At 43.7% G+C, this 23,782-nt stretch overlaps 1 protein-coding gene across 1 annotated transcript in view; it reads right to left on the bottom strand.

The window, feature by feature from the left end:
* The window catches only part of Dscam4 (Down syndrome cell adhesion molecule 4), a 244,667-nt gene that overhangs the window by 2,518 nt on the left and 218,367 nt on the right, over positions 1 to 23,782 (bottom strand). Inside the window, 32 exon segments of the mRNA XM_028302377.1 lie at positions 131 to 289; positions 1,504 to 1,576; positions 2,451 to 2,608; positions 2,856 to 2,951; positions 3,019 to 3,108; positions 3,176 to 3,325; positions 3,785 to 3,925; positions 4,499 to 4,624; positions 5,377 to 5,451; positions 5,937 to 6,011; positions 6,739 to 6,897; positions 8,112 to 8,184; positions 8,762 to 8,919; positions 11,174 to 11,272; positions 11,337 to 11,429; positions 11,494 to 11,586; positions 11,645 to 11,750; positions 11,856 to 11,894; positions 12,259 to 12,395; positions 16,686 to 16,871; positions 17,342 to 17,532; positions 17,966 to 18,143; positions 18,905 to 19,061; positions 19,567 to 19,706; positions 20,186 to 20,341; positions 20,698 to 20,844; positions 20,964 to 21,174; positions 21,948 to 22,078; positions 22,286 to 22,453; positions 22,574 to 22,703; positions 22,817 to 22,967; positions 23,280 to 23,430. Coding sequence (XP_028158178.1) covers positions 131 to 289; positions 1,504 to 1,576; positions 2,451 to 2,608; positions 2,856 to 2,951; positions 3,019 to 3,108; positions 3,176 to 3,325; positions 3,785 to 3,925; positions 4,499 to 4,624; positions 5,377 to 5,451; positions 5,937 to 6,011; positions 6,739 to 6,897; positions 8,112 to 8,184; positions 8,762 to 8,919; positions 11,174 to 11,272; positions 11,337 to 11,429; positions 11,494 to 11,586; positions 11,645 to 11,750; positions 11,856 to 11,894; positions 12,259 to 12,395; positions 16,686 to 16,871; positions 17,342 to 17,532; positions 17,966 to 18,143; positions 18,905 to 19,061; positions 19,567 to 19,706; positions 20,186 to 20,341; positions 20,698 to 20,844; positions 20,964 to 21,174; positions 21,948 to 22,078; positions 22,286 to 22,453; positions 22,574 to 22,703; positions 22,817 to 22,967; positions 23,280 to 23,430 — 4,197 coding nt within the window.

Raw genomic sequence — 23,782 nt, 5'->3', positions numbered from 1 at the left:
AGCCGCAGCTTGGCGGCTGTTTCTTGTCGCTGTTAATGTAGTCAAAAATGTCTCCAAGGAATAAGTGGTTGTGGGGCATATTTCGCTATGAGACATTGGGCAAATTGCCTTATCGCGATGGACTACTAACAAGTAGGAGGATGTGTAGGCCGCAGCCTGGCCGCCGGCTCGCTGTCGGAATGCGGCGCGCTGGCGTCGTCGCTCGCGTCGTCCTCGTACTCTGTAATGGGCAGGTGCAGCGTTAGTATCTTCTTCACCTCCGAGTCCGTCGAGCCCAAGTTGTCCGACTCTGCAATGCAAACGGTTAGTCAGAGGGGGTAGAGGCGGTCAACAGCTGCTGTGTGGTGTCATGAAAGTGCCAATTGATGTGTTCTGATTTTGAGACTGAGAAGCTAGCCCCTGATTTCTAAGTTCGCCATCGTTATTTAATTGTATGATTAGCTATACGGCAAACAATTGCAGCAGCAGCGGAGTTTTGAGAAACTAAAATCGATAACTGTATTCGACATTTACAAGATTTGTTTTGTTTATTTATTTCCTCAATAAGGTTCAAGATCTTTTGCTTCAAGATTAAAGCTTTTGAGAAGAGGAACCAATTTTTGTGGACGAACTTAGAGAGAGGGTTATGAAATGAATGTCAAACTATTGCTATGACAATTTATGAATTTTATTAATTTCTTTATGGTGGCTTGGAGCCACTGCGTGTTATTTGTAATCAGATTATTATTAATTATTAGCTAAGTAATCGTCAATTTTTAATTGTTCGTGTTTAATTCCATAAAAGAAGCGTAATGATTTAGTATTATGTAAATATTTTCATGGCATCACAACAGCAGCGACTAAGTTGCACATGACACATGAAAAATGTAGGTATAATGCGGTGTTGTATAAATATGATCACAATGCCAGCGAGATTACACTAAAGCAAACAAAAAGCGCATGAGAAGAGAACAACATTCTGAAGCAGGGATATGGGATTTTACACTCTATTGATACGATGAAATGAACTACAATCAAAGAAACCAAATAAAACTGACGTATGTTACGGGCACTGACTTCTGTTTAATTAAAGTACTAACAGCCATTTGGCAAGAAACGAGTCAAAATGGCAAGAATCAGTTATGAAAGTGGCAGGAATCAATTATGAAAGTGGCGAGAATCAATTATGAAAGTGGCAAGAATCAATTATGAAAGTGGCAAGAATCAATTATTAAAATTGGCAAGAATCGATGCTCAAGTGGATGAAACCTTTTTTTAGTTTAGTACTGAAATAAAACAGTATTCAGTGGTTACGGTACATACAGTGCATGCTTACCTTTATAAATTATACACCATTTACGCTCCCATCAGGTTGCATAAAAGGCGATTAGTATGTCAAATTTTAATACTCAACGGGTAAAAGTAAATTATTAAACTTAATCAATAGAAGGTGCGGTCTACTAACGAAACTAATTAGTCTAACTACTTATAGACAAGCTGTTCGAATGTGATTGGTGGGCGTACCTTGGCTCTCAGAGTGAGGATCGCGGAGTCTGTTCCCTTTTCTTCTCACTTTCGTGTATTCTGGCTCTTTGCCCTGTTCAAAGAAATATACAATGAATTTAAACGGACTGTAGTTAGTACTTCAACATTCGTAAACGTAATGGAAAAGAATTTGGCTCATGTAAGTTAATCAACATTTCTAACTTGCAGAACCAATAAAATTTGTGACAGCTTGACGCTATACAAAGGAGCACTGCTATCCTGTTATAAGAAAATATGTTTGTTCAGCAGGAACTTCGCATCCGGACCTTGGCTTTTTTGACGCAAAATAGAGATATGCTCCTGCAGTGGAGATGCCTGTTGTTTAAGTAAGCGAGTTTTATCAATGAAACACGATTTGCCCGGAAGCTACTGCAAAAATTTACGTCACACGCTCCTAGGCCAGTAGTTATTCTATGGTCAGCTTGAAGTTGTCTTCCGTGTGTCCTGGATAGAGGTTGGAAAAAATAGATATTTTTCAATTTCGAATATTCGAATATTTTTTCAGCTATATTCGAATATTATTCGTAAAATTTGCGTCACAAGCTCCTAGGCCAGTAGTTATCCTATGGTCAGCTTAAAGAAGTTGTCTTATTTGTATTCTGGATGACTCACCTTATACTTGTCGTTCTGCTTCAAGTCGTGGTAGACAAAAGAACCCCTCACGGAGTGGTAAGGCCCGCTGTACACGTTGCTGCTGTAGACTTGGGTCAGTTGAGACATGACGTAGGGGCAGTTGTTTTCGTGTCTTTCTTTGTGTCTTGTGACTCACCTTATACTTGTCGTTTTGCTTCAAGTCGTGGTAGACGAAGGAGCCCCGCACGGAGTGGTAAGGCCCGCTGTACACGTTGCTGCTGTAGACTTGGGTCAGTTGAGACATGACGTAGGGGCAGTTGCTTTCGTGTCTTTCTTTGTGTCTTCGGACTCACCTTGTACTTGTCGTTTTGCTTCAAGTCGTGGTAGACAAAGGAGCCCCGCACGGAGTGGTAAGGCCCGCTGTACACGTTGCCGCTGTAGCTGCTCTCGCTGTAGGCCGTCGGCTTAGTCAGTTGGAACGTGGCGTACGGGCAGATGTCCTCTATGTATTCTGGAAGTGGCGACGAGAATTTGTAAGTTTTAGTTAACTAATTTTATTGATTGTTTGAGATGTGATTACAGAATTTCCCTCTATTGCATTGGAGCAGTGGATTTAATAAGTTAAAAAGGCGGTTAGTTACGTCAGTATTAAAAAGTGTTTTATTCTGGACACGTAGAAGACTTTAACCATTTAAACAGTGCTGAAATAAGTCGTTTTCAACCTCATGTCATATAAATAAAGTTTAAAATGCACCGACCGTTGCTAGCGTGCTTATAGTGGTGCGGCGGCGGCGGGTGTTGCGCGCGCGCCGCTAAGTACTGCTGGTCGCGGTTGACCTTGTTCTGCAGCTGTGCTACTGACGGCGACATATTATCAACCTTATGTCATGTTAATAGAGTTCACAATCCACCGACCGTTACTGGCGTGCTTGTAGTGGTGCGGCGGCGGCGGGTGTTGCGCGCGCGCCGCTAAGTACTGCTGGTCGCGGTTGACCTTGTTCTGCAGCTGTGCTACTGACGGCGACATATTATCAACCTTATGTCATGTTAATAGAGTTCACAATGCACCGACCGTTACTGGCGTGCTTGTAGTGGTGCGGCGGCGGCGGGTGCTGTGCGCGCGCCGCTAAGTACTGCTGGTCGCGGTTGACCTTGTTCTGTAGTTGCGCTACCGACGGCGACTCGCCTACGCCGCTCTCTGCCGCTGCCGTCTCTGTGCCACCTGATTCTGGATATACATAGAACAGAGATTATTTACAAACTAAAATTTGGCCATGTTAAAGGCCAGTCACATTGAAAAAGGACGTTCAGCTTTTTTGTTTTTAAAAAAGGGTGTTTTTTTTTTATGTGACAGGTGGCAAACGAGCAGACGGATCACCTGATGGTAAGTGATTACCGTCGCCCTTAACACCCGCAGACCCAGGGGCGTTACAGGTGCCTTGCCGGCCTTTAAGGTGAAGATACGCTCTCCTTTATTCAAAAGATCGTCCGAGTTTACTTATGTGACGACAAAATCAACAAAGACTACCACCGCGAGTTAACTTGCCAGCAACGCCATCTAGCGGTGAGTAGAGGTAAACTATTTCCGTATGGGTGATGTAGGTAACTAAGTGACGTATACAGACGCAGACATGCCACCGCCATTAGGGTACTGTAAAGGCTGTGGTAGTAGTACTGGAGCACTTACTATTCCGGCGCACCAGTAGCACGATGGCAATGAGCGCGCCAAGCACGAGCAGCGACAGCGCGGCCGGTAGTATGACGCGCGCGCCGCTCAGCGACCGTGCTCCGGCCGCCGGTACTGGCGGTGATAGCTCGCCGTCTAGCACTGGAAGATAACAGGACAAAATTAGGCCTAAATACGTATAGACCTTATCTAAATTGAGGGTCTATTCTACTTTGAACACCTGGATTAGATCACCCAGGTGATCAAAGTGGACTCCAGGCGACACTTTGGTGTCCTTTGATCATCCATGGAGAAGTAGTCCACTTTGATCACCTAAGTAATCTTATCCATAGGTGACCAAAGGAAGGGAAGGAATTCATAGACGAATAGACCAAATTGAGAGGTGGATTGAGCCATGCTCTGGCAAAAAGGCTTAGGCAGTCAGATGTAGTCAAATAACCACAAAAAAACAAAACAGCAAGTAGTCTCAAGTGATATCAGCACAGGGATCAACCGTGGTCATCAACTNATATTCTTAAGCGTTTCAATATTTAAACGCGGCGCAGATTATTCAGGAACTGATAGGAGATCGTTACTTTTAAAATAGTCGATGTATTCTCTCAATTTTTGACTGTAACGATGCGCTCAGGCGACACCAAAGGTCTGATTCCACAATCCGTATTCGACACTAACTTTACCTGAAGGTAGTCTCGTCGTTGTGGCTGCTGTAGCCACTAGAGGATCTCACGTGTCGCTTCCCGACGCCTGCCTTCCCCTTTCGGGAAGGGAAGGCCTTTCGGACCACTCCTCCTACGGAGTTCTCTGATGAAGAGGAAGATTCTTCGCGCTCTACGCTCGGGTCTGGAATAGAGGGCAATGTAAATGCTGTGGTGAGGTTAGATGGGGAAGTACCTTCTTTTCAGCTTGATGGTTTGCAAGTGGTCGCTTTGGATCTATTACAAAAAAATACTTTATTTAACAGTTGAGTCTATATATGTCACAAAGACATTGGTGCACCAGTGTTTGCTTTTACCGGTGGTGGTTTCCAATATTTTCTGAAATCGTTTATCTAACTAATCGCAACAATGTTCTTTTGTCTATTTTATTTAAAAGGGAGAAAAGATCACAGGACCTTTCATTTAAATTCCAGTCAGCACATTGTCGCTACTTTCTACCATATTATTGGAAAAAATAATTTTGACTGGCCGATATCGCAACTTTTTTTCCGGAGTTCCGTCAGTGGGATTCAAATGGGAAAGAATCATAGACGATTTTCAGCGGTATTGGGCGATCGACTGACGTGGTTCTTGGAGGGTTTTATGTAATTTTTTTAAGCAGTCATTGGGTAAAGTATGCCACCATGAGATGGACTACTAACAAGTAGGAGGATGCGTAGGCCGCAGCCTGGCAGCGGGTTCCTTTTTGGATTGTTTCTTGTCGCTGTCAATGTTGTCAAAAATGTCTCCAAGGTATGAGTGTTTTTGTAGGGTTTTGCTATAGGACATATTTTGATATGACACTTTGGGCAAGTATGCCACATGGGCAAGTATATAGGGTATTTGTATTTAGCGAGGTGAGCCAACGTTGGGCAATTTTCAGGATGGACTACTAACAAGTAGGAGGATGTGTAGGCCGCAGCCTGGCCGCCGGCTCGCTGTCGGAATGCGGCGCGCTGGCGCTGTCACTCGCTGAAAGATGGGTATGAGATGTGATTCTAATGTTTGACACGTACCTAGTTTTTGGAGGTTTTGTTAATGTCAGACGATTGGGCAAAATGTGCCACATTGAGATGGACTACTAACAAGTAAGTGCTTAAGCCGCAGCTTGGCAGCGGATTAGTAATCGGATTGTTTCTTGTCGCTGTCAATGTTGTCAAAAGTATCTCAGAGGTATGAGTGTTTTTTTTAGGGTTTTGCTATAGGATAAAATATTATTTTGTTATGACGCTTTGGGCAAGTATGCCACCTTGTGATGGACTACTAACAAGTAGGAGGATGAGTAACCCGCAGCCTGGCCGCCGGCTCGCTGTCGGAATGCGGCGCGCTGGCGTCGTCATTTGCCTAACCCAGCAGAGGGGTTTGCTGTGAAATATCAGTCAGGCAGTCAGGGTTTTGGGCAAAGTCAACGTTTGCAACGTTGGGCAAAGTATGCCACCTTGTGATGGACTACTAACAAGTAGGAGGATGTGTAGGCCGCAGCCTGGCCGCCGGCTCGCTGTCGGAATGCGGCGCGCTGGCGTCGTCGCTCGCTGAACGATGGGTAAAGTATCAATACCATTTTAGGCTGGATTACACGTAGTTTTTGGAAATTTTGTTAATGTCAGTCGATTGGGCAAAGTATGCCACCTTGAGATGCACTACTAACAAGTAGGAGGATGAGTAGGCTCGCTGTCAGATTCTTGTATGGTTTCAATAATTTTAAAAAATGTCTCAAATATTTAGTAGCATTATGCCCGTTTTCACCACCAATCTCAAATTAGATTTGAACACAACAGGATTTTGTTTTCATAGGGGTCACTTGAAAATTAGGGCGGATTGATGAATGAATTAGGGAATATCAGTGAGGCAGCCAGACTTTTGGGCAATGTAAACGTTTGCATCGTTGGGAAAAGTATGCCACCTTGTGATGGACTAACAAGTAGGAGGATGTGTAGGCCGCAGCCTGGCCGCCGGCTCGCTGTCGGAATGCGGCGCGCTGGCGTCGTCACTCGCTGAACGAAGGTTAAAGTAGGTACCAATGCCATTTTGGGATCGATTACACGTAGTTTTTGGAAGTTTTGTTAAAGTCAGTCGATTGGGCAAAGTATGCCATCTTGAGATGGACTACTAACAAGTAAGTGCTTAAGCCGCAGTTGGCGGCTGTTTCTTGTCGCTGTTAATGTAGTCAAAAATGTCTCCAAGGAATAAGTGGTTGTGGGGCATATTTCGCTATGAGACATTGGGCAAATTTTTGCCTTATCGCGATGGACTACTAACAAGTAGGAGGATGTGTAGGCCGCAGCCTGGCCGCCGGCTCGCTGTCGGAATGCGGCGCGCTGGCGTCGTCGCTCGCGTCGTCCTCGTACTCTGTAATGGGCAGGTGCAGCGTTAGTATCTTCTTCACCTCCGAGTCCGTCGAGCCCAAGTTGTCCGATTCTGCAATGCAAACGGTTAGTCAGACGTGGTAGAGGCGGTCAACAGCTGCTGTGTGGTGTCATGAAAGTGCCAATTGATGTGTGTTCTGACTTTGATTGAAACTGAGAAGCTTAGCCCCTGATTTCTAAGTTCGCCATCGTTATCGAACTTTATGATTGGCTGCACGTCTACCAATCGCAGCAGTTCTATGTTGAAAATATTTTAAAATTCAGCGGAATTTTGAGGAATTAAAATGGATAAGCTATAGCGTCATTTCAGCGTTATATTGTTCCTTTGTTTCCTCAACTTCAAGATTTTAATTTTTGAGAAAAATTAAACATTTTTTGTGGACGAACTTAGAAAGAGGGTTATGAAATGAATGTTAAACTATACAGCTATGACAATTTGTTAATTTAATATAATTCTTTATGGTAGCTTTGAGCCACCGCGTGTTATTTATTTATAATCAGCTTATTGAACTAATCGCCAATTTTAATATTATGTTCGTGTTTAATTCCATTGAAGAAGCGTAATGATTTAGTATTATGTAAATATTTCATGGCATCACAACAGCAGCGACTAAGTTGCACATGACACATGAAAATGTATATGCGGTGTTGTATAAATATGATCACAATGTCAGCGAGATTACACTAAAGCGAACAAAAAGCGCATGAGAAGAGAACAACATTCTGAAGCAGGGATATGGGATTTTACACTCTATTGATACGATGAAACGAACTACAATCAAAGAAACCAAATAAAACTGACGTATGTTACGGGCACTGACTTCTGTTTAATTAAAGTACTAACAGCCATTTGGCAAGAAACGAGCCAAAATGGCAAGAATCAGTTATGAAAGTGGCAGGAATCAATTATGAAAGTGGCAAGAATCAATTATGAAAGTGGCAAGAATCAATTATGAAAGTGGCAAGAATCAATTATTAAAATTGGCAAGAATTGACGCTCAAGTGGAAGAAACTTTTTTTAGTTTAGTACTGAAATAAAACAGTATTCAGTGGTTACGGTACATACAGTGCATGCTTACCTTTATAAATTACACACCATTTACGCTCCCATCAGGTTGCATAAAAGGCGATTAGTATGTCAAATTTTAATACTCAACGGGTAAAAGTAAATTTTAAACTTAATCAATAGAAGGTGCGGTCTACTAACGAAACTAATTAGTCTAACTACTTAAAGACAAGCTGTTCGAATGTGATTGGTGGGCGTACCTTGGCTCTCAGAGTGAGGATCGCGGAGTCTGTTCCCTTTTCTTCTAACTTTCGTGTATTCTGGCTCTTTGCCCTGTAAAAAAATATTATATTGATTCTTAACGGACTGTAGTTAGTACTTCAACATCCGCATTGCGCAAAAGGAAATATAAATTTGGCTCTTGCCAATGTCATTAAAATGTTTTAGTAAGTTACCGAGGGCCTAGTGCGAGTTTACATCAAACGCGTTCACTAGTGAGCGCGTCAAAAAATGACATTAAATGTATGACGGATTGTACAGCGCCCCTAGCGGGAAACGTTCAAAAACTAAAATTTTCATACATTTTTAAACGCGTTCACTTGTGAGAGTTGCCACTGTAGACTTGGGTCAGTTGAGACATGACGTAGGGGCAGTTGCTTTCGTGTCTTTAGGTCGACGTCACCTAGGGACATCACGTATGACGCACGAATAACGCGTATCTTAGATATTGGCTTTGTAAATTTGGCTGGCGAGAATTACAGCACCTGTTTTAATACAGTCCGCTATTTTTTTTCACTAATATTTGTTAGGACCCTAAAATGGTCCTTCGAGCCGGATTATTTGCGATATTGCCGCTGTAACCTTGGGTCAGCTGAGACGTGACGTAGGGTCTTTGTGTCTTGTGACTCACCTTGTACTTGTCGTTCTGCTTCAAGTCGTGGTAGACAAAGGAGCCCCGCACGGAGTGGTAAGGCCCGCTGTACACGTTGCCGCTGTAACTGCTCTCGCTGTAGGCCGTCGGCTTGGTCAGTTGGAACGTAGCGTAGGGGCAGATGTCCTCTATGTATTCTGGAAATGGCGACGAGAATTTTAAGTTTAACTTAAAATGTGAGGTTGTGCGGCGGTATATGGCTGCTATTTTTCTAGAATTAACTCTATCGACAGCCTGCACACGGTCGAGACTAGGGCATGTAATATCGGAAGGTTTTCAATTCCGATATTGAATTCCGATATTAGATCTCAATATCGGAATTCCGATATTAATATCGGAATTGAGTTCATGTGCTATAAAATTAATATTTGGTTATATTCGTAAGAATTCTGGATTGTTTACAATAAAATAATTATTGTAATCAAAATCTTTAATTTGGTACAAAACAGCACTTCATAAAATTGAAGTATTTTAAAACCATTTTTACGTTATGGGTATCCATTGCATTTGGTTTTTTATGTGACAAGAGGCAAACGAGCAGACGGATCACCTGATAATGAATGGTTACTGATAATGAGCTTATATGGACTAGCAAATAATTAAAGTGTTTTTGTAAAATCACAGGTATCAAACAAACTTTTACTCCTTCATTATATTACCCTGTTTTATGTTGGCGGAACGAATTTTAGAGTCATTCAAATCACGTGCTACAAAAATTGTAGAGAGTGGTAAAAAACTTGAATATGCTTGTAATTTGTTCCTTTTTGATTATCGATGTACAACTCACAAAACCACGGGCCATCATCATCATCATGTCAGCCATAGGACGTCCACTGCTGAACACAGGCTCCGATAATGATTTTCACAATGGCCGGTTGGTGGCGGCCTGCATCCAGCGCCTTCCTGCTACCTTTATGAGGTCGTCGGTCCACCTTGTGGTTATGAGTCCTACGCTGCGCTTTCCGGTACGTGGCCTCCACTTCAGAACCTTGCTGCCTCATCGTCCGTCTGTTTTGCGTACTAAGGCAGAACCGTTGGAAGACCTTATCACAATGCTCGAAGACCTTAATCAAGTTTCCCAACAGGTAGGCCTTCGGATGAATATGGAAAAAACGAAGCTTATGTCGAATGTCCATGTTGCTCCTTACCCAGTTTCGGTTAGGAGCTCGATTCTCGAGATTGTTGACAAGTAAGTATATGTCTATCTCAGACAAACGATCAGCTAGGTAGTTAGATGCAATTTCGAGAAAGAGGTAAATCGTCGAATACGAAGACGAAAGTCTTCAATTAGTGTGTGTTACCAGTGATGATATACGGCTCGAAAACGTGGCCTTTGAATATAGGGCACAACGTGCTATGGAGAGGGATAAGCTTGGTGTTTCTTTACGAGATCTAATCAGAAATGAGGAGCTCCGTAAACTAAGGTCGCTGACATAGCCCGACGGATTATCAAGCTGAAGTGGCAATGGGCAGGGCACATAGTAGTTAGTACGCAGAACTGACGGTCCATAGTCCAGTAAAATTAATGTTTGAAAGGGAGTTGATATGTCGTTCTTTGTTGACCAAGTACCTATGGCAAATGCTAAAATTGATTTAGAACAAGTTAAATTAACCATAGATAGTAAAGATATTAAAATATTTGCAGTGGAACAAAAAGTGATGGTGAGAGACATGAGAAAATCATTGGTCTTTGCCAATCATGTACTTTGGGCTTTGTGGCAGGTTGTGGCGAGTTTAAACGCTTTGTTTAAAATCTCAATTAAAACTTTTATCTGATTCCGATATTACGATATTGGGTCGCTCAATATCGGAATTGAAATATCGGATCTCGCAGTCCGAGATTCCGATATTACGAGATTCCGAGATTCCGATATTCATGCTCTAGTCGAGACTTAATATCGTGTTTTGTTTTTTGTTCGGTCATACTCTTTAACCCTTTAAACAGTGCTGAAGTAAATATTGCTGTCTTTTTCAACTTTAACACGAGTGTTATTTGATTTTATTTAGATATAAATAAAATTCAAAACAGAATGCACAGCCAATGGCAGAGCAGAGCCGGCAAAATGCCACGGGCCCTTAACCTGAGCGGGCCCCGGTTCAAGACCCTAATCGCACCCACACCCTCGCGATAGTTCCGGGCCCCCTCTGAAAATAATGCCAAGGGCACACAGTGCACAGAATTTGCCACGAGCCTCGGTTGGTATAGTTACGCCACTGTGCATAGCTCATAACGTGACTTACCATTACTGGCGTGCTTGTAATGGTGCGGCGGCGGCGGATGCTTCGCGCGCGAGGTTAAGTACTGCTGGTCACGGTTGTTGTATCGTTTTCAACTTAAACATTATCTAAAAAAAGTTCAAAACAGAATGCACATCCCAGCACGTGACTTACCGTTGCTCGAGTGCTTATAGTGGTGCGGCGGCGGCGGGTGCTGTGCGCGCGCCGCTAGGTACTGCTGGTCGCGGTTGACTTTGTTCTGCAGCTGTGCTACTGACGGCGACACATTATCGATCTTATGTAATGTTAATAGAGTTCACAATGCACCGACCGTTACTGGCGTGCTTGTAGTGTAGCGGTGGCGGCGGGTGCTGTGCGCGCGCCGCTAAGTACTGCTGGTCGCGGTTGACCTTGTTCTGTAGTTGCGCTACTGATGGCGACACATTATCGACCTTATGTAATGTTAATAGAGTTCACAATGCACCGACCGTTACTGGCGTGCTTGTAGTGTAGCGGTGGCGGCGGGTGCTGTGCGCGCGCCGCTAAGTACTGCTGGTCGCGGTTGACCTTGTTCTGTAGTTGCGCTACTGATGGCGACACATTATCGACCTTATGTAATGTTAATAGAGTTCACAATGCACCGACCGTTACTGGCGTGCTTGTGCTTGTAATGGTGCGGCGGCGCTAAGTACTGCTGGTCGCGGTTGACTTTGTTCTGCAGCTGTGCTACTAACGGCGACACATTATCGACCTTATGGAGTGTTAATAGAGTTCACAATGCACCGACCGTTACTGGCGTGCTTGTAGTGGTGCGGCGGCGCTAAGTACTGCTGGTCGCGGTTGACCTTATTCTNACTCGTTCTGTGGCCTGCACGCTGTTCGATACTAGACGCCACTAAAATGATGAATGACTCAGTTTTAGAAAGAAAGAAAATTAAAGTATTTATTCGTTGCAAGTACAAAATAAAATAACAATTAGATATAATAAAACCAAACAGTAAGGTACGGTCAACAGCACGTCAACGTAAACACTGTGGTATCTTACGTAGTTGCGATACGGGCGACTTTGCAACGAAAATGTATAGCTTGATGTGCTGTCGACTGTATATGCACCAAAATGGCAACTGCTCAGTATAAGCCGTGACGGAAGAGAGCGCGTCACGAGCACTGGTATTCTGCTGGCAGTTTAGCAAAAGGGTCGATGATTTCTTACCGACATGTTACAGGTTAGATAGCTGAATATGATATTTGAAAATTACCTGCGATTGACTGATCTCCCTGTACTCGATGACGAAGTAAAGAATGCCGCAACCACCGTCTCCCCACGAGTCCAACCACACGGTTACCGTCGTTGTGTTTAGTGTTATCATTTGGGAATGTTTGGGTTTTACTGGAACTGAAAAGAAACACAAAAATTTTGGGCACCTCTGTTCTACATCAGGTATGATTGAGCAAAAGTGTGGGGAGCTCTAAGGTATGTTCATTTACCTGTGCCTTTAGTGTAAGCATGAACGATGTCACACGGCAGTCCAGTGCCGATCCTATTGAAGGCGGTAATGTACAGTTGGTAGCGAGTCCCGCACCAAAGGTTCGGCAACACGTGCTCCGAAGTGCCCGCTTCCACTTGCAACTCCTCCCAGTCGCCGTGCTCGCGTTTGTAATTTATTACGTATCCTGAAAGAATATAACGTTTATCAATCTCATCTCGTAAGTGGATGTTCTCTACTGAACAGGTTTAGTTGCTGCTATCGACGTATTTTCCAGTATTGTATTCGACAAAGGCTTGACTATTCTTGACTTAGCAATAATAGGACTGGTAGCTCCACAGCAAGTGCAGAGAATCTGCGTACGAGTCTACCGCGGCCAGAACTGACGGCTGCGGAGGAACCTTCACTTCCACGCTGTAGGTGACCCCATCTCACCCTCAATAAGGTTGAAGAAACAGTATCTTAATAGTGTGCAAGGAGTGCAGGGAGTCTGCATACGAGTCTACTACTGCCAAAACCGGTGGCTGCTGAGGAACCTTCACCTCCACGCTATAGGTGACCTTATTTGGTCCTCAATAAGGTTCAAAATACTGGGGTAAAAGTTAGAATAAATATCTTGACTTACCAAGAATAGGACTGCCCCCATCGCCCTGATCACTCCACTGTAGGTGCAAGGAGTCTGCATACGAGTCTACCACTGCTAAGACCGGTGGTTGAGGTGGAACCTTCACTTCCACGCTGTAAGTGACTTCGTCTCTTCCGTGGATGTTTTCAACTGAACAGGTGTAGTTGCCGCTATCGGCGTATTGGGTCATGCTGTTGAGGTAAAATAGTTTTACGGTTATTCATGTTGTTTCATGTGAGAGATGTATCAGTCATAATATGTGGTTCGTATTTGCAATAGAACTTATTACCACAGCTTAAATAAAGGGATAGGAACAAGGTGAGATATAAGAGCAGGTTACAGAATTGGTATTTGGATTTTTGATACCATTGAAATTTTCGGGAATTCGTAACATACCTAATAACCAGGGTTCCATCGTTGCTAACGTTCTTCCTCAGTGTGGATTCCAAAGTAGCGCCATTCATACTCCAAATGGTAGAAGGCGTGGGTACGCCAACTTTGTTACAGGATAGGGAGATGTTCTCCTTCCAAGGGGTGACGATACTGCGGCTGAACGATGTTATTCGCGCGGGAACTAGAATGAATAATTGTCAAACGTGTGAGACAAAGTAAACGTTTCTAAAGGAAAAGTTTTGTAAAGACCATCATTTAATACTGGACTATTCGGGAAGAGTTGTAAAGATATATTTTACTTAGTCGAATACCTAACAAAGAACCGAAGCTATGACCAACTTCTTGGAAAATCTTACCAGAATCCGAGGGTAGCACAGTGACGACCCTGGTAGTCTCTCCCTCGCCAAGCCTCGTGGACGTTGAGACCCAGAACTGGTGCGTCGCCCTCGGAGGCGACCGCGACGCCTCGTGGGAGAGCGTACTGGGCGACAATATCCGAAGATTTACGCTATGATCAATTTGATGGTACTTCTTACCAGAATCCGAGGGTAGCACAGTGACGACTCTGGTAGTCTGTCCCTCGCCAAGCCTCGTGGACGCTGAGACCCAGAACTGATGCGTCGCCTACGGAGGAGACCGCGACGTCTCGTAGGAGAACTTGATGGGCGACAATATTAGTCTGAAGGTCTATCTATGCTGTGATGAATTTGATGGAGCTTCTTACCAGAATCCGAGGGTAGCACAGTAACGACCCTGGTAGTCTCTCCCTCGCCAAGCCTCGTAGACGCTGAGACCCAGAACTGGTGCGTCGCCCTCGGAGGCGACGCGAAGTCTCGTGGGAGAACTTGATGGGCGACAATATCAGTCTGAAGGTCTATCTATGCTATGATGAATTTGATGGAACTTCTCACCAGAATCCGAGGGTAGCACAGTGACGACCCTGGTAGTCTCTCCCTCGCCAAGCCTCGTGGACACTGAGACCCAGAACTGGTGCGTCGCCCTCGGAGGCGACCGCGACGTCTCGTGGGAGAACTTGATGGGCGACAATATCTGAAGGTCTATGCTATGATCTACTTGATGGAAGTTCTTACCAGAATCCGAGGGTAGCACAGTGACGACCCTGGTAGTCTCTCCCTCGCCAAGCCTCGTGGACGCTGAGACCCAGAACTGGTGCGTCGCCCTCGGGGGCGACCGCGACGTCTCGTGGGACAGCGTGCTGGGCGACAGCATGCGTTTGTGGGTGCCCTCCTTGGAACAACGGTGACACCTTATTCAGATCTTTGGTGTGCGGGAAGGAGCATGCAGTGGTTTAAAATGTATTCATATTTTAGGGGTAGATAGTGACTATATTTGGAAGGTTTCTACAAAAACTATAAAAAGGAAAGAAATATTGTAAGTAAAAATAATCCTATTAATCTAAAATATATGAAATCACAAAAGGTTTATTTTCCATTTAACATTTATTTTGTTACTACATACTTAATATAGTAGAATCACATCATTTTGAAAGCGCTTTACGATTCTGGTTGACATGATCATCATCAGGTCATTTAGTTTCACAAGCTCTCAAGGATTTGACCTACACTCCCCATTCTAGCCAAATACTTAAATTGAGGAGGCCTGATGTTTGTATATTTATCCCATAATCACCATTTACGACATGTAAGGAAAGATTATGTCCTATTCCTGATAGATATCTAAAAGAGTATTTTATACTAAAGTAATAAGTGGATGCACTCACTTCTCTGCCGTCTTCAATGACGCTCATATACAGCGTGTATCCAACCAGCACTCCGTTAGGGGCGGCGGGAGGCAGCCACGAAACCAGGATCTTGTTTCGGGAGGACACCACTGCTTTTATGTCTGCTGGCGCCGAGGGAACTAGAAAATAAGAAACGTTTTGAGTCTTATGTTGATGGCAATAAGATGTTAGCGTGTGTAACAGCACGTTGACGTCACAATTGCAATCGCTTCAAACTACACAGTAGAAAAGAGGGAGTCGATTGTAAGTAGGTCTCAAGTTATCGCACTCAAGAATGCTCCCATATTTGTAACAGCTTCTGTTACTATATTAAGGTTCGTTCGTTTCAGCCAAATAACGTCCTCTGCTGGACAAAAGGCTTTCCATAACGACCGGTCCTGCGATGCCCGCATCCAGGTTCTTCCCGCGTCATCGGTCCATCTAGTAATCTAGTAGGACGTCCATCCATGCTACGTCTTCCGGCCCGTGGTTGCCACTCGAGAAATTTTCTGCCCCAACGGTAACTTACAGTGACGGTAACTAATGTAAACTTTTCCAATTTTTGCGCCATTGTCATGATATCTACCAGGACTCACCATCTTCTTCCGTATGGCAGTAGACCGGGGCAGCCCTGACTCCGTCCCCCGCTGCGGTAAAGGCGCAGACTGTCACAGAGTAGTTTGTGTAGCGACGCAGCCCTGACAGCGTGGTGTGCAGACCCGATATTTGCTTGGTCACTGCGTCTTCGTTTCCTAGAGATTCGAAGAAATGCTTACATGAATTTAGACTTCAAGAAGTTGATCAAGCTGTTGTGAGATTGTTAATTTAATCACAAGAATTGGATTCTGTACTTTAATTTGGACTTTTCGAAGGGGCTCGAACTAAGCAACTCTCGACTCATTAGTACGACATGAAAACTTTTGGGTCATTGTCGTCTCATTAGTTCCAATATATTTTATCTCAGCAATAAGAAACAGGAAAAGAAGAAGATACCAAGGTAGAACTTGGTGAAAAAGGTCAAAGTACTTACCATACCAGTCGGTGACAGGAGCATACGTGACCCTGTATCCTTGAAGTACGCCGTTGCGCCCGCGCATTGGCGGTGGTTCCCAGGATACACGCACAGATTGAGAGCTCACTGCTGTACACTGGAGAGACCCTGGTGGTAGGCTCGGTACTGAAAAGTATTTTAAAATGGTTTTTAACTCTATCATCCTGTGTCTTTGAAAATTATAAATAACTTGAAAAAATCGAACTGCCTAAGGCGGGAATTGAACCCACGAAATTAAATATTTGCAACAATATTTCNTTCGGCTGAAACGAACGAACGAACGAAATAACACAATAATCAAACAATACTCCAACAGGTGGTCTACACAAAACTTTAAAACTGTAGCTAGTGGTCCATAACCCCAAAGGATTAGACTTCAATCCACTCACCTGTGCCTTTAGTGTATGCATGAACGATATCACACGGCAGTCCAGTCCCGATCCTATTGAAGGCGGTAATGTACAGTTGGTAGCGAGTCCCGCACCAAAGGTTCGGCAACACGTGCTCCGAAGTGCCCGCTTCCACTTGCAATTCTTCCCAGTCACCGTGCTCGCGTTTGTAATTTATTACGTATCCTGAAAGAATATAATGTTTGTCAATCTCATCTCGTACGTGGATGTTCTCTACTGAATAGGTTTAGTTGCTGCTATTGACGTATTTTCCTGTATTGTATGCAACAAAGGCTTGAATACTCTTGACTTAGCTAATACTGATAGCTCTACTGCAAGTGCAGAGAATCTGCATACGAGTCTACTACCACCAGGACTTGTAGTTGAGGAGGAAGCTTCACCTCTATGCTATTATGTGACCTTATCTGGTAAGCAACAAGGTACAAAATGATGTGGCAAAACGATAAGATACCTACCAAGAATAGAACTCCCCCCATCGCTCCACTGCAGGTGCAGGGAGTTTGCACACAAGTCTACTACCGCCAAATCCGGTGGCTGCTGAGGAACCTTCACCTCCACGCTATAGGTGACCTTATTTGGTCCTCAATAAGGTTCAAAATACTGTGGTATAAGTTAGAATAAATATCTTGACTTACCAAGAATAGGACTGCCCCCATCGCCCTGATCACTCCACTGTAGGTGCAAAGAGTCTGCGTATGAGTCTACCACGGCTAAGACCGGTGGTTGAGGTGGAACCTTCACTTCCACGCTGTAGGTGACCTCGTCACGTCCGTGGATGTTCTCAACTGAACAGGTGTAGTTGCCACTATCGGCGTATTGGGTCATACTGTTGAAGAAAAGAGTTAATTATGATTTTTATATGCAGTGGGAATAAGGACTTCAGTTATTTATGTTTGTTCGTTTTAGCCAAATGTGGGCAGCGCAGTTAAAAATCATTGGGGGAGGCCTTTGTCCAGTTGTGGACGTTATTATATTATTACTAGCTGACCCGGCGAACTCTGTTCCGCCTTAAAGGCAATAAATAAGCCATCGCATTTTTTCCTTATTTGCTCACCGTTTAGACCTACCCTGGACTACGACAAACATTTTAAAACCAAAATCAGCTCAATCGGCCCAGCCGTTCTCGAGTTTTAATCAGACTAACGAACATCAATTCATTTTTATTTATATAGATAGATAGATATAGATTACGTAGCCCGTACTATCAAATAAAGATAACAGTTCAAAGAGCGGTGTCTGGAAGTTTATTCGTTGCTTACCTAATAACAAGAGTCCCATCGTTGCTAACATTCTTCCTCAGTGTGGATTCCAAAGTAGCGCCATTCATACTCCAAATGGTAGAAGGCGTGGGTACACCAACTTTGTTACAGGACAGAGAGATGTTCTCCTTCCAAGGGGTGACGATGCTGCGGCTGAATGATGTTATTCGTGCGGGCACTAGAATGAATTGTTAAACGTGTGAGAAAAAGTATACTTACTCGTACTAACTAAAGAAAAAGGATATAAAGACTAGAATCATTGACTGGACTCGTGGGTAAAAGAGCTAAAAGTGCCGCCCTCAGGGGGTGACAGCAATGTCTCGTGGGAGAGCGTTGGGCGACAATATCCGAAAGTTTATGCTATGATGAATTTGATGGGCTTGATGGGCGACAATATCTGAAGGTCTATGCTATGGTGAATTTGATGGAACTTCTTACCAGAATCCGAGGGTAGCACAGTGACGACCCTGGTAGTTTCTCCCTCGCCAAGCCTCGTGGACGCTGAGACCCAGAACTGGTGCGTCGCCCTCGGAGGCGACCGCGAAGTCTCGTGGGAAAGCTTGATGGGGGACAATATCTGAAGGTCTATGCTATGATCAATTTGATGGTACTTCTTACCAGAATCCGAGGGTAGCACAGTGACGACCCTGGTAGTCTCTCCCTCGCCGAGCCTGGTGGACGCTGAGACCCAGAACTGGTGCGTCGCCCTCGGAGGCGACCGCGACGTTTCGTGGGAGAGCGTACTAGGCGATAATATCCGAAGATCTACGTTATAATCAACTTGATGGAAGATCTTACCGGAATCCGAGGGTAGCACAGTGACGACTCTGGTAGTCTCTCCCTCGCCGAGCCTCTCCTCGAAGTCTCGTGGGAGAGCTTGATGGGCGACAATATCTGAAGGTCTATCTATGCTATGATGAATTTGATGGAACTTCTCACCAGAATCCGAGGGTAGCACAGTGACGACCCTGGTAGTCTCTCCCTCGCCAAGCCTCGTGGACGCTGAGACCCAGAACTGGTGCGTCGCCCTCGGAGGCGACCGCGACGTCTCGTGGGACAGCGTGCTGGGCGACAGCATGCGTTTGTGGGTGCCCTCCTTGGAACAACGGTGACACCTTATTCAGATCTTTGGTGTGCGGGAAGGAGCATGCAGTGGTTTAAGTGTATTCATATTTTAGGGGTAGATAGTGACTATATTTGGAAGGTTTCTACAAAAACTATAAAAAGGAAAGAAATATTGTAAATAACAATAATCCTATTAGGTAATCTAAAAAATATGAAATCACAAAAGGTTTACCTATTTTCCATTTAACATTTATTTTGTTACTAACTACATAATTATAGTAGAATCACATAATTTTAAAAGCGCTTTACGATTCTGGTTGACATTATCATCATCAGGTCATTTAGTTTTACAGCAGGAGTAAATCTCAAGGATTTGACCTACACTCCTCATTCTGGCCAAATAAGTTGAGGAGGCCTGATGTTTGGACATTTGCCCCATAATTGCCATTTACGACATGCACGGAAAGACTATGTCCTATTCCTGATAGACATCTAAAAGAGTATTTTATACTGAAGTAATAAGTCGATGCACTCACTTCTCTGCCATCCTCAATGACGCTCATATACAGCGTGTATCCAACCAGCACTCCGTTAGGGGCGGCGGGAGGCAGCCACGAAACCAGGATCTTGTTGCGGGACGACACCACTGCTTTTATGTCTGCTGGCGCCGAGGGAACTGTAGGTAAAAATAGTTTTGAAACTTATGTTGAAGGCAATAAGTTGCTAAATGCTAGCGTGTAAAACAGAACATTGATGTAATAATCAATCGTTTCTGCCTACACAGTAGAAAAGAGTGGATTCCAAATAGGTCTCAAGTTATCGCACTCAAGTACTTTGTATGCTGTCTTCTTTGTAACAGCTTCTGTTACTATAATTAAGGTTCGTACGTTTCAGCCAAATGACGTCCAATGCTGGACAAAGGTCTCCCCCAAGGTTTTCCATAAAGACCGGCCCTGCGATGCCCGCATCTAGGTTCTTCCCGCGACCTTCACCAGATCATCGTTCCACCTAGTAGAAGGCCTGCCCACGCTACGTCTTTCGGCCCGTTGTTGCCACTCGAGAACTTTTCTGCTCCAACGGTAACTTACAGTGACGGTAACCAATGTAAACTTTTCCAAATTTTGCGCAATTATCATCATATCTACCAGGACTCACCATCTTCTTCCGTATGGCAGTAGACCGGAGCAGCCCTGACTCCGTCCCCCGCTGCAGTAAAGGCGCAGACTGTCACAGAGTAGTTTGTGTAGCGACGCAGCCCTGACAGCGTAGTATGCAGACCCGATATTTGCTTGGTCACTGCGTCTTCGTTTCCTGGAGATTGGAAGAAAGTCTTACTTGGATTACTTGGTAGGTAAATTATGATGTTCATCAAGCTGTTGTGCGATTGTGTTGTGAGTTTAGTTTAGTTACGAGGATTGTGTACATTCTACTGTAGGTACTCGTACCTACTTTAATTTGATCCCCGAAATAGTTTAGCGGTCGATGGTATGGTATCGGTCGAACCAAGAGTGACCTTCGAATAAATAGACCGACATCAAAACTAAGTAACTAGGCTATTGTCGTCTCATCAAATTATTTTAACAAAATCGATCACGATACCAATCTCAGCAATAAGAAACACGAAAAGAATAAATAGTGCGTACCAAAAGACATAAAGGTATACTAACCATACCAGTCAGTGACAGGAGCATACGTGACTCTATATCCTTGTAGCACGCCGTTGCGCCCGCGCATTGGCGGCGGTTCCCAGGATACACGCACAGATTGAGAGCTCACTGCTGTACATTGGAGAGACCCTGGTGGTAGGCTCGGCACTGAAAAGTATTTTAAAATGGTTTTTAACTCTATCATCCTGTGTCTTGTCTTCCGCAATTTGCAAGAAAAAACACCTTTGGTAACACCGTTCATTGTTATCGCAATTCATAGCACTCACCATCTTCCATAGTAGTGGCAGTGGTGGGAGGGGACGCAGGTCCAGCGCCTCTGCTATTATAGGCCTGGACTACAATAGCGTAGGCAGCGTGCTTCTGCAATCCCGATAGTGTAGTCCTGGCTCTAGCCGTGCCTGCCCCTTCTACTGTTCGCACGGTGTATGAGGCGCCGCCCGGGCCGCTCGCGCTTAGGATTGTACTGTTGCTGTTCAGCTGAAATTAATTAAAATGGGTACTTGAATAGGGCACAAAGGTATTCTCCTGCAGTTAGCCTTGGACCAAGCAGATTTAGAGTAGGCATTATAATGGTTAATTTATTGAATGGATGCACGGATACTTTTACTAATGGCACAGAATAATAATAAGTACTACGTACAGAAGTTTTACTTCGCGAAGGTATTTAAAAAAATGTATGCTCAATGTTATTAACAATATGGTGTAATTTAGCCTGTCTCAAGAGTCAAGCACCATTTTGTTGACAAACGTCAGTGATCGGCACTGCACCGAAGCTATAGGGCTGACTTCGGTAAAATTATGTGATGTGAGGTGCCAAACTGCGGAAAATGGCGGAGAAAATACATGATTTAGCATGAATTATCATGAATAATATTAACTACTTATTTACCTCTCAGTGTCTTGAGGCAACTTAAAAAAGTACATTCTGTGTTTTTATTATTATTTAGGCAGTTGAATACTGCACAGTATTTAGTACACCATTTTCTTTATTTTCTTCCATCATACACAAGAATACGCGTGCGTGAGTCAATGTTCGCTCGTATGTGAGGCCTTGTCGAATAGTATCCTGTAGGTGGGCCATCGTGCGTGTTTTGTTTCCGATGTAAACTCGCGGAGATGAACAGGCCTGCTAATGGTCACAAACTCACTGTTTTACGACCAATCCTATTTGTCAATGTATGTCTCTCCGCAGCCAAGAAGAAAGAGATTGAAAACTTACAGTGTTACGGCATAGTTCCAACCTAACTTACCTCTTGAAATCCAACGTAATATCCCAGAATGTTTCCGTTCCAAAGATCTCGTTGTGGTGGTTCCCAGCTGACGATCAATTCGGTTGAACTCTTCGCTTCCACTCTGACGTCCAGTGGAGGGCCACTTGGGACTAAAAAATAATAATGGTTCTTCTAAACTGTTTGATCTTAAAATAATTAAGATTATCACTTTGTATAGCTTAGAAAGTGAATTGTCTTCAAGCTACGAGTGAAGAGCATCTACTGGGTAAGCTAGGTCTACCACTTAAAGTATTGGCATCTCTTGCGTAAGTCTCTCAAGAAGCAAATTCAACGTCGTGATTGAATAAAGGTGTTACCTTCTTCAGTGGTGGTCACTTGAATGAGTTGGCTTGGTTCGCTCTGTCCCAGTCTGTTTTCGGCAATGATTCGTAAGTGGTAGGAAGTCGCAGGTTGAAGATTTTGAACGCTAGCAGACGTCACGCTACCCGGAACTATCACTTTTTGTGGGGTTGTTGGCCATGACTCTGCAATATAGTTATGGGATTTAAAACACTTCATGCTTCGTCCATTTGGTGAAAAGTAAGTAATGTATTATTAACAAAATTGAGAAACTTTTCGATAGTATAGAGGTCCCATATAAATACCTGGAGCTTCTTTATATTGTACGATGTAGTTGATGATGGGGCTGTTCCCAGCGTACGGTTGAGTCCATGATATTTGGATAGACCTCGATTGCTGGTCTATTATCCTTATATTCTTTGGCATTTCAGGAACCTGGTAAAATTTATCAATGTTATTATTGGCTTCACCAAATCTTCATTCTTGTGTAGTTATATCTTGATCGAATAGTCTATAGATTATCAGGTTATTTAATATTTTCTACTCACCTCTTGTACTACCAGGTGTATGAGCATTTCGTCTTGTCCATAAGTATTAGACGTACGGCAGGTCAAAGCACCAGTGTCTTGTCGATAGGTCTGTAGGATGGTTAGTTCAGAAACCAGTCCATCGTCTAGGACTTGTTCTCGAATTGTATACCTGGAGAACATGGAAGTACAAATTTATTTTATTTACTAATCGTCGCCTTTCATTTGTGTCATTTACCTGCTTTTTTTTTAATTACTAATCGATGATTTAATATTACTAACGGAACGGAAGTTTAATCCAGACGTTTAGCAATCTTTGGGACTAGTACCATTTATTACTTATGTGACTAGTGCTTGTAGATACAAATTAATCTAAAAGGAAAGGTGATAAATCCCTCTTAATCACGATCTGTACTATATTTGATAGCAACTTGAGTTTGTGTCCTCAACGTAGGTAATCCTTGGTCCAGTTCTTTAAACTCACCGCGTGTCCAAATGGTGTGCAATGGTGTGATGATGGGCAGTGCGCCAGGACACCTCTAAAGGTGCGTCACCAGATGCTGCGCACTGGAGATGGGCTGCCTGCCCTACTGTGACCTGCACCGTTTTGCTCTTCATTGGAAACCTTGCTGGTGCTGTGGGCCCAAAATATTATTGGTAAGTTGGTATTACCATTACTACCAAGTTTATTCCTAGGAGTTATGTAAGTATGTTTAGTTGTCCCAGTTTTAGAGTTAAATCTAAATGGTAAGAATTATGGTGAGGCGCGCTGCTTAATCTGCTTATACGCCTTTAGCTGATGTCTTTGTAGTTTAAACGGGAAAATTTCAGTTTCGTACATAAGTCACGTTTTGGTTGTAAACCAATGAGTAAGTAATTTCATTCACTACAATTCTTGGCTTAGTGTAAAAAGGTTGGCTAAACCATAGTCAGTGATCTCAGACCGTTATAGCTTTGATATCACATTATTCCCTTTTTTTAGTCTGA

Source organism: Ostrinia furnacalis, unplaced genomic scaffold (assembly GCF_004193835.3).
Source record: "Ostrinia furnacalis isolate ACB-3 unplaced genomic scaffold, ASM419383v2 OfSCF1110, whole genome shotgun sequence".
In the NCBI taxonomy this organism is placed as follows: Eukaryota; Metazoa; Arthropoda; class Insecta; order Lepidoptera; family Crambidae; genus Ostrinia; species Ostrinia furnacalis.
Note: the sequence above shows the minus strand (reverse complement) of the source record. Positions and strands in the feature narration are given on the sequence as shown.